Raw genomic sequence first — 13,352 nt, forward strand, 5'->3', positions numbered from 1 at the left:
GGGCTCTGCTCCAGAGTAGAAGGCTGGTGCTGAGAATGTCTCCCTCTTTTTTTTTTTCCCCGTAACTATCTAAACTCAAACGGAGAAAAAAGTAGAAGAGGGGAGTGTGACATGGGGGAAGAACATAAACTTTTAAAAACTCAAGAACGTGTGTGAAGCCCGCTCTACTTTCTGCCACCAGAGAGCTTTCTCATTCTGAGATTCTATTTTCTCACTTATAAAATTGGAATAATAGTGCCCATTTTGTAGAATTAAAAAATATGACTTTCTTTTTTTAAAAAAAGGATTTATTTATTTATTTGGAGGGCAGAGTTACAGAGAGGTAGAGGCAGAGGCAGAGGGAGAGAGAAGTTCCACTCTGCAACGGCCAGGGCTGAGCCAGGCCAAAGCCAGGAGCCAGTAGTTTCATTCAGGTCTCTCACATGGGTGCAGGGGCCCAAGTACTTCGTCCATCTCCTGCTGCTTTCCCAGGCCATAGCAGAGAGCTGGATCGGAAGTGGAGCAGCTGGACCTCAAACCGGCGCCCAGATGTCGGCTTAACCCGCTAAGCCACAGCACGGCCCCGTAACATGACAATTATAAAGCGTAGAGCATCATGCTTGCTGGAAAGAGGAAAGTTATTTCATTCCTCCCTCCCCACCCCATCTAAAGAATATCGTACTTTTCTCCGCATAAAATTAACATTGCCTACCCCCCTACACAGAAGCTTATATGCCATTCAGTAGCTATCTTCAGAAAAATCAAGAATGGTTTTGAATGGGGCTGGGTTAGTTAGTCTGCCAAAGGTGTGCAAGGCAAGATTAAAAAAAAAAATTCCCAGAATTCCTTCCAAGTGCTGTACAAGGCTCTACTCACCTCGCTTCAGTAATACTTCACTGGCCGCGCTGTGCGCTGTTTCCTGTGTGGTCTGAGGGGAGGCATTTAATATGTGAAGCGATCATTTGAATCCTGTTGTAGTGGTGCTTCCCACATTGTCATACTGGAGCCTGAGTCCTGGACGGGGACAACGTGAGGGCAGGGAGTTCCAGCCACCTCCCCCGAGCAGGGATACTGGCTACCCAGGAGGGTCCACTAAAAACATCCCTCTTCCTCCTGCGGGGCCTGGGTCGCCTGTTGAGACCCTGGCACACCGCTCAGCGGCCTGGGTTCCGGGCGTCGGCCTGTGCATGCACACCGTGGGAACTGACCAAGGGCCAGGCTGCGCCTGCTGCCAACACAGTGGTGCAGTACCCCGGGTTGGGTGATAGATGTGTGTGTGTGCCTCTGCCTATGCACGGCCACACCGTATAAAAGCAAGGCTGGTGTCTCCCGACTGCCCTGGGGAGGAAACGTGATCGGCCTCTGCTTACCTTCACTTCGTGGGAGGGATGCCAGGTGCCTGCGTCTCGGGGGAGGGCTGTGAGCAGCCCTCGTCCCTGGGTCTTGTCAAGGTCAGGTTCTAGGCCGACTTTGACTGAAGCTGGTTAATATATTTATTCTGAAGTCTAATGCAATCCAAGGCAGGGTTGTTTATTTACATCTTTGCTAAATTCTCCAGGTCGCCTTTTAAAACCTCATCCCATAAACAAATTTCCTCTTAAATCCATTCTCTTGGGTGGGGAGATGGTGCCCACCTGTTTTTCAAGTTCTCCATTTACAGTGTTTGTTTTTCTTATATCTGATGAATCACAGAACCAAGCCAGTCTCCCAGACAGAGTCCCAGAGCGAAGCGGGGAGCGTTTTCTTCCCACAAAGTAGCCGGGAAGTCAAACACTGCTTCTAGCAGGAGGCAACCCCAGCAGGCCGTGAGGACAGGGCCCAGTTGTTGTCCCTTTAAGTGGAATGAATGGCAGAAGGAACCAGGAGGGCTATAAGCAGAGAGTTGCAACTGCAGTCTTCCTGGAAGAGGAAGGAAAATGCGCAGCTCAATTCTCCTTCGATTCTGTTTTTCTTCTTCCTCCCTTTTTTTTTTTTAAAAAAAAAAAAAAAGATTTATTATTTTTGAAAGGCAGAGCAGCAGCGAGGGAGGAGGTGAGAGAGAGATCTGCCATCCACTCCCCAAATGGTCACAACAGCCTGGGCTGGGCCAGGTCAAAGGAAGCCAGGAGCTCCATGCAAGTCTCCCTGGGGGTGTCAGGGACCCGAGGACTTGGGCCGTTTTCCACTGCTTCCCCATGAGCATCAGCAGGGAGCTGGATCTGAACTGAGTAGGCGAGACTTGAACTGCAGTGTTCACATAGGATGCCGGCATACTAGGCAGTGGGTTAAACCACAATACTGGACCCAGGTTCGATTTTAAACTGCTTTTGCTGGGGCTGGCATTGTGGTGTAGCGGGGTTGAACCACTGCCTGCAACGCCAGCAACCCATATAGGTGCAGGTTCGTGACCCAGCTGTTCCACTTCCCATCCAGCTCCCTGCTGATGGCCTGGGAAAAGCAGCGCAAGATGGCCCAGGTGCTGGGGCCACTGCCACCGAACTGGGAGACCTGGAGGAAGATCCTGGCTCCTGTCATCAGCCTGGCCCAGCCCTGGTTGTTGTGGCTGTCTGGAGAGTGAACCAGTGGTTGGAAATTCTACCTCTCCCTCTTTTCTGCATCTTTAAAATAAATAAATAAATCTAAACTGAATGACTAAATAAAATGCTTTTGCTGATCAAGTTCAGCTACATTAATTTGCAGAGCTGAGTGCATTGTGAAAATGCAAAGGTGCTTCTTCAAAAAGTATTAAGAATTTCAAGACAGCAGGGCATTAAGTCAAGTCCTGAGCCCTGGGTGACTGCCCGAGCCTCATACCCTTAAAGCCAGGCTTGTCCCTGAGGTGAACCCAGGAGAAGGGCCCACACTAGGCTTAGGCCAGTGAGACATTTGTCACAGGCATAAAATTGAACAAACTCAGCAATCAAGATACATAATATTATGTGCAACCTTTTATTTTATTTTATCTTATTCTTATTTGAGAGGCAGAGAAAGGGAGAAGGGGAGAAAGAGAGAGAAAACACTCCCGTCTGCTGGTTCACTCTCCAGATGCCCACCATGATGGGGATGGGCCAGCCTAAAGCTGGGAGCCTGGAACTCAATCCAAGTTTCCTGTGTGGGTGGCAGAGACCCAAGTACTTGGGCCATCACCTGCCGCCTCCCAGGGCCTGCCTCTACAGGAAAGTGGAATTAGACAGCAGAAATAGAAACTGAACCCAGGCACTCTGATGTGGGATGCAAGCATCTGAGCTGCTAGGACAAGCAGTCATCCCAATATAATACGTTAAATACTCAAAATTAATGCAAACCATGAAATCAAAGTCTCTGAGGACGCGTGACTTCACTCACGCATCCTAAATCCTTCATCTGCCACCTCACTCATGAAGCCGGGCTCCCCAGGGTTTCTCTGGTAGAGAATGAGAGGGAGGAAAATGCGGCGTGGTGACCCCAGGGCGCTGTTCCTCACAGGAGTCCACAGAGCCTCTGCCTGCCAGTAGCAACAGTGCAGGGATTCCCCAGGCCGAGCCCACAGCTCGGACAGCCGCCCCTTACAAACTAGTTGGAGGAGCTGCTCTAGAGAACCCCCAAACCCCGCCTGCTTCCTCAACGCACAGAAAGCCAATCTGACATCAGGGTGGTGGAAGAAAGCAGGTGTTTATTGCAAAGTGCAGAGCAAGGAGCCAGGCAGCTAGTGCTGAATTCCAGGGCTCCCTGAGGACTTAGGGGCGCAGTTCCTATAGATTGAAATTGGGCTGAGAGGTACATAATCAGCTCGTGCCCAAGTTCCTGGTTGGTCAGTGGTGCCTGTGACCTTCCTCTGGGTCAGTGATGCTGCGCTCCTTAGGGAATTTACGGTGACCGTGTGGGCTCCAGTTGGTCCAGGAGTTGTGCAGGTGCAGTGACATTCTGCCCAGACCTGGAATTCCCCTACACAAACCACCCCAGGACTACGCTGGCCATCAGCTGGGGAAGGAAATGACTCCTGGAGTCCAGCGATTAGAACCTTGTCAGGCCAGCCGTACGACTCTCTCAATTCAGTGAGTTCCTTTTGATACGGGACAGGCAAGGACACCCTGGGCTAGGGAGACAGACAAGAGGCTGGGTGCTGCCCTTACATGGCAGCGGTTACAGCAGGAGGATTTGAAGATCATGATTCAGTCTTAGGGGGGGAGATGAAGAAGTGGCACAGGCAGTGCGTGGAAATACCGGGCTGTGCTGTGTAAAATGAGGGTGCGGCTACTGTGCTACCGAGGACGGAAACTGGCTAGGTCGTAATGCCGGACTGTGGGAAGGAGCCCCTGCTCCCCAGGGGACTTTGGGAGCAGGAGAAGCAGCAGTGAGTTGTGTTAATGCAAAACCGCTTGGTAATGGGACAGAAGCTTAGACCAGCCAGGGGTGAGCCCCTCATGGAGGCAACAGCAGTTCAAGTGCATCTGGGGACGTTTTTCCAAAGAGGGAGGCGGTCAAGGGGCATGAGAATGGCTTCCGGTTCCGTTCGCAGTGGAACCCAGGATTCTCAGAGGGAATGAGGATTAGTTGCCGGGTGGAATGACAGCAGTTTTTCAGAGGAGGGGGACTTAACATGTGAGTAAGAATGAGAGCCAGCAAGATGATGGAGGAAGAAGAGTTCATGTTTCAGGCAACCACTTTCAAGAGGGTGGGGTTAAGAGTCCTGAGAGCAGCAGACTGTTTCTCAAACTGGGCCACAAGGATGCTAAGACAGCGCCAGGACAGGTATTAGAAGCCACAAAAACAACAACAAAAACTGGTGTGTGATTATTTTTTGTTGTTATTTATTTTTATTTATTATCTGAGAGACAGAGCTCACATTCCCTGGCTCACTCTCCAAATGCCCACAGAAGCCTGGACTAGACCAGGCAAAAGGAAGGAGCCCAGGACTCAGCCCAGGCCTCCTGCATAGGTGGTAGAGAACCAAGCACTTAAATCATCACCTGCTGCCTCCAGGGAGCAGGAAACTGGGTCAGAGTGAGGACTCAGCCTAGACATCCTGATACGGGATGAGGGTATCTTAACTGGCATCCTAACCACAGGCCAAGCACCTGCCCCCAATATAGCTTTCTTGGTTGTCAACTTTCCATAAAGATTTGGGCCTGGTATATAGGGGGTAGTCCAGTGGAAGAGTATAATGATATTTTTTTTCTTTTTATATTTATTTTTAAGATTTATTTATTTATTTTAAAGTCAGAGTTATAGAGAAAGGAAGAGGCAGAGAGAGAAAAGGAGATCTTCTATCCACTGGTTTACTCTCCAAAATGGCTGCAATGGTTGGTGCTGGGCCAGGCTGAAACCAAGAGCCAGGAGCTTCATCCAGGTCTCCCACGTGGGTGGCAGGGGCCCAAGCACTTGGGCCACCCTCCAGTGCTTTTCCCAGGCCATCAGCTGAGAGCTGGATCAGAAGTGGAGCAGCTGGGAAACCAACTGGCTCCCACATACGATGCCGGAGTCCCAGGCAGCGGCTTTACCTATTATGCTACAATACTGGCCCCTGTGTGTTTGTTTTTTTAAAAGGACCTATATAATAGAGTACAAAATTCAAGTAGATTCTTTAAAAAACATGAACCCAAAAGAAATTTCTTATTTGCAAATATTGGCCATCCTGTTACATCACAGGTCCTGTTCTTTGTTGGAACAGAAAGTATTTGGCATTTGGTGAGAGGTTTGGGGTAACAGGGGGAAAAGCAGAACAAATTTATCCCGCCGAGCCACTGGGGCCGCTTTGATGGAAAGATTGGTTGCACAGCTGTGAAAGCCAGATTAGCCAAGGTTTGATTTCTGGAACAAAGCCATCTTTTCCAAATTAGCATGGTGATGTCACGGAGTGAAAATCTGGACAGGAACAAGGAGGAGAGAAGACATGAGCAAGGTGGACTCCCTGGGCACATTTTTAAATCGAATAGTCAACATGGTAAGAGTGCACCGTTGTACACGGGCCCTTTATTTTAACAACACTTCACAGAATTTAGAATTCCTGGAGCACATTCTCTCCCTTCCTTCCTTCCTTCCTTCCTTCCTTCCTTCCTTCCTTCCTTCCTTCCTTCCTTCCTTCTCTCTCTCCCCCTCTCTCTTTTCTTCCTTCTCTCCCCACCCCCTCACTCTGTTTCCCAAGGAGACAGTGGGGTCTCCATTTGGGGGCAGAAGGAGCAACTCAGCTGGTATTTGTGTCTATTTTAATCAACAAAAACAAATAGTTTTGCTTTTCCTGGGGGCTCTGTGGGCTCTCAGAGGTTCACTGTGTGGAGGAACAGAGACAAAATCCCAAACAGATCTCAGACTGAAAAGAAGAAAAACACTTCATTCTAATGGCAACTTTAGACCTGAGAATAATACTATTTGCTCTTCTCACCATCTTAGAGCATTAAGTTTTCCTAAATAATTTTAAGATACCTGCAATCTAAGCATATGCATCTTTTAATTTTCATAATGAAAACTTTTTCCTGAGTAAGTGGAGGTAAAAACAGTGAATAAAAGTCAGCTGGCACCGCGGCTCACTAGGCTAATCCTCCACCTGCGGCGCCAGCACCCCAGGTTCTAGTCCTGGTTGGGGCACTGGTTCTGTCCCGATTGCTCCTCTTCCAGTCCAGCTCTCTGCTGTGGCCCGGGAAGGCAGTGGAGGATGGCCCAAGTGCTTGGGCCCTGCACCTGCATGGGAGACCAGGAGGAAGCACCTGGCTCCTGGCTTCAGATCGGCTCAGTGCACCGGCCGGAGCAGCCATTTGGAGGGTGAACCAATGGAAGGAAGACCTTTCTCTCCCCCTCTCTCTCTCTCTCACTGTCTAACTCTGCCTGTCAAAAAAAAAAAAAAAAGTCAGCTTTTAGGGAACAGGCATTGAGCCTTGTGGTTAGGATAACCACATCCCACAAGGAGTGTCTGGGTTTGATTCCTGGGTCCAGTTTCCTACTAATGCAGACTCACTAATGCAGACCCTGGGCCTAGCGGTGATAGCTCAAGTAATTGGATACCTGCCACCCACATGGGAGACCTGGATTGTGTTCCTAGCTCCTGGCTTGGCCTGGTCTAGTCCCAGTTGTTGCGGGCATTTAGGAGTAGACAACAGACAGGGATGTCTTTGTCTTTCTCTGCCTCTCATATGAATAAATTTTAAAGAAAGAAAGAATGATGTGAATCCATTATTTGGTTACTTCATTATACCAGCATGAATACAGGAGAGGGGAAAGGTGGGAAGTTCCAGACACCCGGGGCTTCTGGTCTGTGAAAAGCCCCAAGGAGTTCCGGCAGCGTCGTGATTTCAACTCAGCTGACGTGTTTGGGGCCAAGGTTTTGCCCTGCTCAGCTCTTGCTCACGCGAATGTCGGCTTCAGGACCACTGAGAGGCGATGTTTGGGTTTTGCAGGAGCTGATGACCATTTTCCAGCTGTTGCACTGGAACGGAAGCCTGAAGGCCCTTCGTGAAACGAAGTGCTCCCGACAGGTGAGATCTGCCTACCAAGATGGCGCCCTATTCAGCAAGGGCAACCATCCCGTGGAGGCAGGGACTGGCCAAACAGACCCCCAGGAAGCTGGCTGGGCACGGGACTGATGGGGAGGTCCACTCCCATGGCAGACAGGATGGGGAACAGCACAGTGGAATCAGGGTCCAAATCAAATGCTGCACCTCCCTGACACCTACACAGGAGACCTGGATGGGGATAGTGCTTACTGGCTTCAGCCTAACCGAGACTTGGCTGTTGCAGCCATCTGGGGAGTGAACCAGCAGATGGAAGACCTCTCTCTCTCTCTCTCTCTCCCTTTCAAAAAAAACAAACAAATAAATAATTCTTTTTTAAAAATCCTCCATCTGCTTCACGCACCTGCCCTGCCTTCTTTGAGTCTGTGCCCTCTTAACACCTGCCAGGACAAAAAGAAATCTGAGAACACACTGTTTCCGGAACCTGCTCACTGAAGAAAGGCAGGCGGGTTGTACCGGGAGGGTGTTTCCCACTGTTGCCCAAAGAGCCTGGTGGACAACAGAAATGTCTGTAGAGGTAGACAAGCATCTCCTCACCCCATTTTGTTGTTGTTGCTTAGACCAGCTTTTCCGTTTTCTTCCTTCTTTTTTGAGAGACAAGGGCTCACTACTCTTTTCCTGACTTTTGAGAAGCACTTTCACACCTCTCAATAATAGCAAGTGCTGTGTATTCAGTGGTTTGCACCTGTGGTCCTCCACAATCCATCCCTCTTTTACCTCCCATTAGAAAGAAGACGGCTTATTTCTGAAAATTTCCTATCAGCACTTTGTGTGAGGAACAAAGCATCTATCAGTTAGCAAGACAAGGGTGGGTGAAAGACTTTTCCATGTGCAGCAGCTCCAAGAGTTTGTAGCTGTTCTTTGCTTAGAAAGTTTGGCTTTCAAAATGTCAGAGATGGAAAAGAAATGAGTAGCTGGCATTGGCATTGGCTGTTTTTTTTTTTACCCCTTTTCCTTTGATTTTATAAAAGCCCTTTGAAATATGCCCAGTTGGTTATAAACACTTTTCCATGATTGTTTTTAATTTGTTAAGGTCATAAATAAATGCCATATGTTATTGAAATAAAAATAAGCAATGCATCCATTCCAGAGGATCCAATGGTGGGACATAGATACAATGTTATAATGTGTTGGCAAAGTGTTCATGCACGAACTGACAGGTAGACACTAACTTTTAATTTTTTCTGAAAGTAGAAGATAGTGTAGCATGAAGTTATCAGTACGATCCCAGTAATGATAACATCTGCATTTCACAGTGCAACTGTAGAGCTCTGTCTATAGTTGCCATGAGCTCCTTGGACTGTCATCTTGCTTGTGCAAGTTGGGAGGTTGGCTGTCCTGGCTCGAAGCCTAGTTCAGAACCCCTGTTTTCTGTGGTGGATGAGACCAAATCCCATCCTGCCCAAATCCCTCTGCATCGCTGTTTCCTGCTCGTTCCATGTGGCCAAAGGAGATGCTGGTGGAAGGGCTCCATGAATCAGTGAGGCACTCTCCACAGCATTCTCACAGGAGTGTAAAGCAGTGTCAGAGCTTTGTCGCAGAGGCATTACGGAGTCCCTCCTGATGGCACCTTCTCACTTGGCCTGCAGTGAGCTGCTCTGTGCCACTACCTGAGCCCTTCATTTCCTCTGAAGAAGTATATCATAGGGTTTCTCTGTCTCCCCCTCTCTCTCTTGTTTCAAAGATTTATTTGTTTTAAAGGCAGAATGACACAGAATGGGGGGGAGGGGAGATTCCATCTGCTTATTCACTCCCCCAAAGGCCACAACAGCCAGGGCTGGACCAGGATGAAGCCAGGAGCCAGGAGCTCCCTGTGGGTCTCCTATGTGAGTGGCAGGGACTCAAGTACTTGAGCCATCATCCGCTGCCTCCCAGGCGCATTAGCAGGGAGCTGAATCAGCATCAGAGCAACCAGGCGCTCTGATATGGGATGTGGCCATCCCAAGCAGCGGTTTAACCCACTGTGCCACAACACCTGCTGCTGTCGTAAGGTTTCACTTGAGAGCATCAGCGAGGCCGAGTTGCTGGTAAGCCCGACCGGGTGCTGGGCAGGGGGCAGCGTGGGAGGCCGCACTCGCCGTGCCTTTGTTGCTCTTAACCCACATGGTGGACTCTCTTTCTTGGCTCCCAGGAAGTCATCTCCTACTATTCCCAGTACTCCCTGGATGAAAAGATGCGCAGCCACATGGCCCTGGACTGGATCATGAAGGAGCGGGAGTCACCAGGAGTTCTCTCCCAGGAGCTGCGAATAGCCCTGAGGCAGTTGGAAGAAGCCAGGAAAGCTGGACAAGAGCTGCGGTTTTACAAAGAAAAGAAAGAAATCCTGAGTTTAGCCCTGACTCAGACCTACAGCGACCCTGACACGTCCTCGCCCAGTGATGACCAGCTGAGCCTCACGGCCTTGTGTGGCTATCATTAACAAGGCCAGGTCCCAGGGGCCCACAAGGATGTCAGAGGCCAGACCCTATTATTAGGCAGCTCATTGGAGGGCCTCAGAGGCACTGGCCTAGATAGCTACTACCTGCAGATAGACAAATCCTCCCCACCCCTTCTTCCCACAGAACAGGACAGTGGCTGGTCTCTTACCAGGCCCAGCATCCCACTCAGTGCATTTTCTTCCATCACACTCTCAGTATCTCCACCTCAGGTTGGAAGGATGCAGACAGAACAATGTGAAAAAGTTTGCCAGCCTGGTTTCCATCTAAAGCCTGGCGACATGTGCCTTGCTAGATTATATAGAGTGTTTCGAAGAATGGGCCAGGATAGCAACCCTCAAAAAGCAGCAGCCAGGACTAGGGGAAGTAACATGATAGGAACTTTTACAATTACTTGGTATTAAGTAAACAATATGGATTGTTTTTTAAAATATATATATGAGAGCCAGAGCCTTCTTAAACTTTGTAAATTAAGTGATAGCTTATGCTCTACTAAGAATAATCCAAAGCTACAGTGGGGATTTTATCTGGAACCCTACTATCAAAGTTCTTAAAGAGGTAATAATATGGAAATGTTAGATAAATTTCATGTGGCTTACAGTGCCATTGTAATAATTCTTAAGACCCACATTCTTCCATATGCGGGGATAAATATCCAGTTTTTATAGTCTTATAATCAATCATTTTTGTTTTCAATTAGCAAATTTAAAGGTTAATACATTTTGAGAAATCATTAGCATCTAACAAAAATGCTTGCATTTCACTCATTTCCCAGACACGAGAAGGAACCTTTAGTTGATTTTGTTGTTCGAGAACGTAAGCATTGAGGAACTCCAGTGTATATCAATAATTTTAAGGCACTGGAATCTTCTTAAAGGAAGGAAAAGATACTGTCATCTCTACTTGACCATCTCTGTTGGCCAATCAGCTGGTGGGGAACAATCAGATAATTCCTGCTCATTTAGATTTAAGAAAGACAGCAGTGTCCAATTTAAGAGCTCACGGGGATTTTCACAGCTACAACATGAGAAGGATTATTTGAATTTAGTCCAGTAACCCAAATTAAATAAAATTCTTCTCAATTTTAGTTTCTTTTTCTTCTTGTTAATGCAAATGCAGGCTAATATTCCTGAGAGCTAAACCATTATAATTATGTATTCCTGAGAAAAATATCATCATCCCGAGTCACAGCATTGCACTGAATTTGCCAAGAGCTGTCTTAATTTTCACAAAATCCAAAATATACCATTTTGTTATGAAAAAACAGCTTAGAGAAAATTGCTCACTAAACTTGGATGAGTCCGTCAGAATATTCCAGACTTAATAAAGCCATTGTTCCTCTCACATTCAGAACTCAGTTTTTCATCTGTTCAAAAACCATAGTTCACTCATAATTTTGCTGTTGAATTCACATCACTGATTTCTAGAAAATAAAAAGAATCGAGACATTAGATATTCCCGAAATGCACCACCTTTAGTAAGTGTGAGTCTTACTGCCCAGATCTCAAGAAAAACAGGGGAGGTGGGGGAGGCAGTAGACAATGCCAGAGCCTTTCTAGCCAAAGGACAAAAGAAGCCAGACCAAGAATATTTTCATCATTGCTGACTATGGCCATAGGTAAACGCTAGTCAAGATATTATTTCTTCTTGTTGTTTCTGTTTGTGTGTTAGTTTTGCCTGTAGAAATACAATAGAAGATTCCTTCCATGGTACCCACCCTAAAGAGTTAACATTACATGTTTTTAACCAGGGGTCCAGGAAAATGAAAATCCCTTCCCCTATCCCTATGAGTCTCAATTTTGATCACACCTTAGAAATACCCAAGGAGCTTTTAAAAATCCTAAATGTCTAGATTGTTCCTAGGCTGGTGAAATCAGAACTTCTGGGAATAATAGAACCCACACATCCGTGTTTTCATATCTCCCCGGGTAGTTCTTACAAGATCTGACAAGCTTGAGAACCACCGAGTGTGGCACTGGCTCAGATGTATTACTCCACTTGACCTTGGCCCCAGACTCGAACGTGTAGCTGTTCTGAGCTGGGTAGGGGAGTAAATTATTTTACCTGGGCAAGAGGTCTCCCCTGAAACCCAGAACTAAAGCAAGGATAGAGCAGGCGCACACACACATACACACACCACACACATTCACCCCTCATCTGACAGGAGGGGCACATTCTCTCCCAGCGCCCAAGCTCTCGTTCTCAGACATGACACACACTATCTTTACCACAATCATCTGGGGGCCTTGTGTGAAAATCCATCTTCTGGGGCTGCGTTGGCACAGTGGGTTAAGCTGCTGCCTGCAACGCTAGCATCCCATATTGGAATTCTGGTTCAAGTCCACACTGCCCTGCTTCCCATCCAGCTCCCTGCTAATGTGCCTGGGAAAGCAGTGCAACATGGCCCTAGTACTTGGGGCCCTGCCATCCATGTGGGAAACACGGATGGAGTTCTGGGCTCCTGGCTTTGGACCAGCCCAGCCCCAGCCATTATGGTCATTTGGGGGAGTGAAACAGTGTATACCAAATCTCTTTGCATCATTCTGCCTTTCAAGTAAATCCTTTTAGAAAATAAACTAAGAATAAAGGGATAACTCCCTTGGCTGCACCCTCGGCCTGGTAGCCAGGCTCTAGGAGAGGGCCTGGATGTTAACCACTTCCCAGGGTGTTTCGGGTCACCCTTCAGTTGAGGAGTGGGCCGAGGCTTCTTAACACATCCTCTCCCAAGCAGCACAACCCTAGCCTAGGGAATGGGCAGGAAAGAATGAAGGAAGGAGAGAAAAGTCACCTCGTTCCCACTCTTAGAGGCTAGACAGCGACAGAGGGACAAAGAGGTATGGACGCCTTTTCTCTCCCCAAAAGCAGCTTCGACTCTTTAATGGTAGAGTAATACTTCTGAGCCAGTGCCTCCTGGGTCACTCGGTGGTTCTCAAGCTTGTCAGATCTTGTAAGAACTACCCGGGGAGATATGAAGATACTGATGTGTGGGTTCTACTCCCAGAAGTTCTGATTTCAGCAGCCTGGGTACAATCTGGACATTTAGGATTTTTTTATGTTTGGCATAAGTCTTTTTTTTTTTTTTTTTTTTGACAGGCAGAGTTAGACAGTGAGAGAGAGAGAGACAGAGAGAAAGGTCTTCCTTCTGTTGGTTCACCCCCAAAATGGCCGCTACGGCTAGCACGCTGTGCTGATCTGAAGCCAGGAGCCAGGTGCTTCCTCTTGGTCTCCCATGCGGGTGCAGGGGCCCAAGCACTTGGGCCATCCTCCACTGCCTTCCTGGGCCACAGCAGAGAGCTGGCCTGGAAGAGAAGCAACCGGGACAGAATCCGGCGCCGCAACCGGGACTAGAACCTGGGTGCCGGCGCCACAGGCGGAGGATTAGCCAAGTGAGCCACGGCGCCGGCCAATAAGTCTTAACCCTTTTACTGGAAACTGACAGTTTTGTCATGATGACAGTTACATCTTTAAACTTAAC

At 48.1% G+C, this 13,352-nt stretch overlaps 1 protein-coding gene across 1 annotated transcript in view; it reads left to right on the forward strand.

The window, feature by feature from the left end:
• LIX1 (limb and CNS expressed 1) overlaps positions 1-10,234 on the forward strand; it is a 52,261-nt gene extending 42,027 nt beyond the window's left edge. Inside the window, exons 5-6 of the mRNA XM_062212298.1 lie at positions 7,329-7,406; positions 9,574-10,234. Coding sequence (XP_062068282.1) covers positions 7,329-7,406; positions 9,574-9,861 — 366 coding nt within the window. The 3' untranslated portion in view covers positions 9,862-10,234. The remainder of the gene's footprint in view (positions 1-7,328; positions 7,407-9,573) is intronic.
• The last annotated feature ends 3,118 nt before the right edge of the window (positions 10,235-13,352 follow it).

The sequence above is a fragment of the Lepus europaeus genome, chromosome 15, assembly GCF_033115175.1.
Source record: "Lepus europaeus isolate LE1 chromosome 15, mLepTim1.pri, whole genome shotgun sequence".
Lineage (NCBI taxonomy): Eukaryota > Metazoa > Chordata > Mammalia > Lagomorpha > Leporidae > Lepus > Lepus europaeus.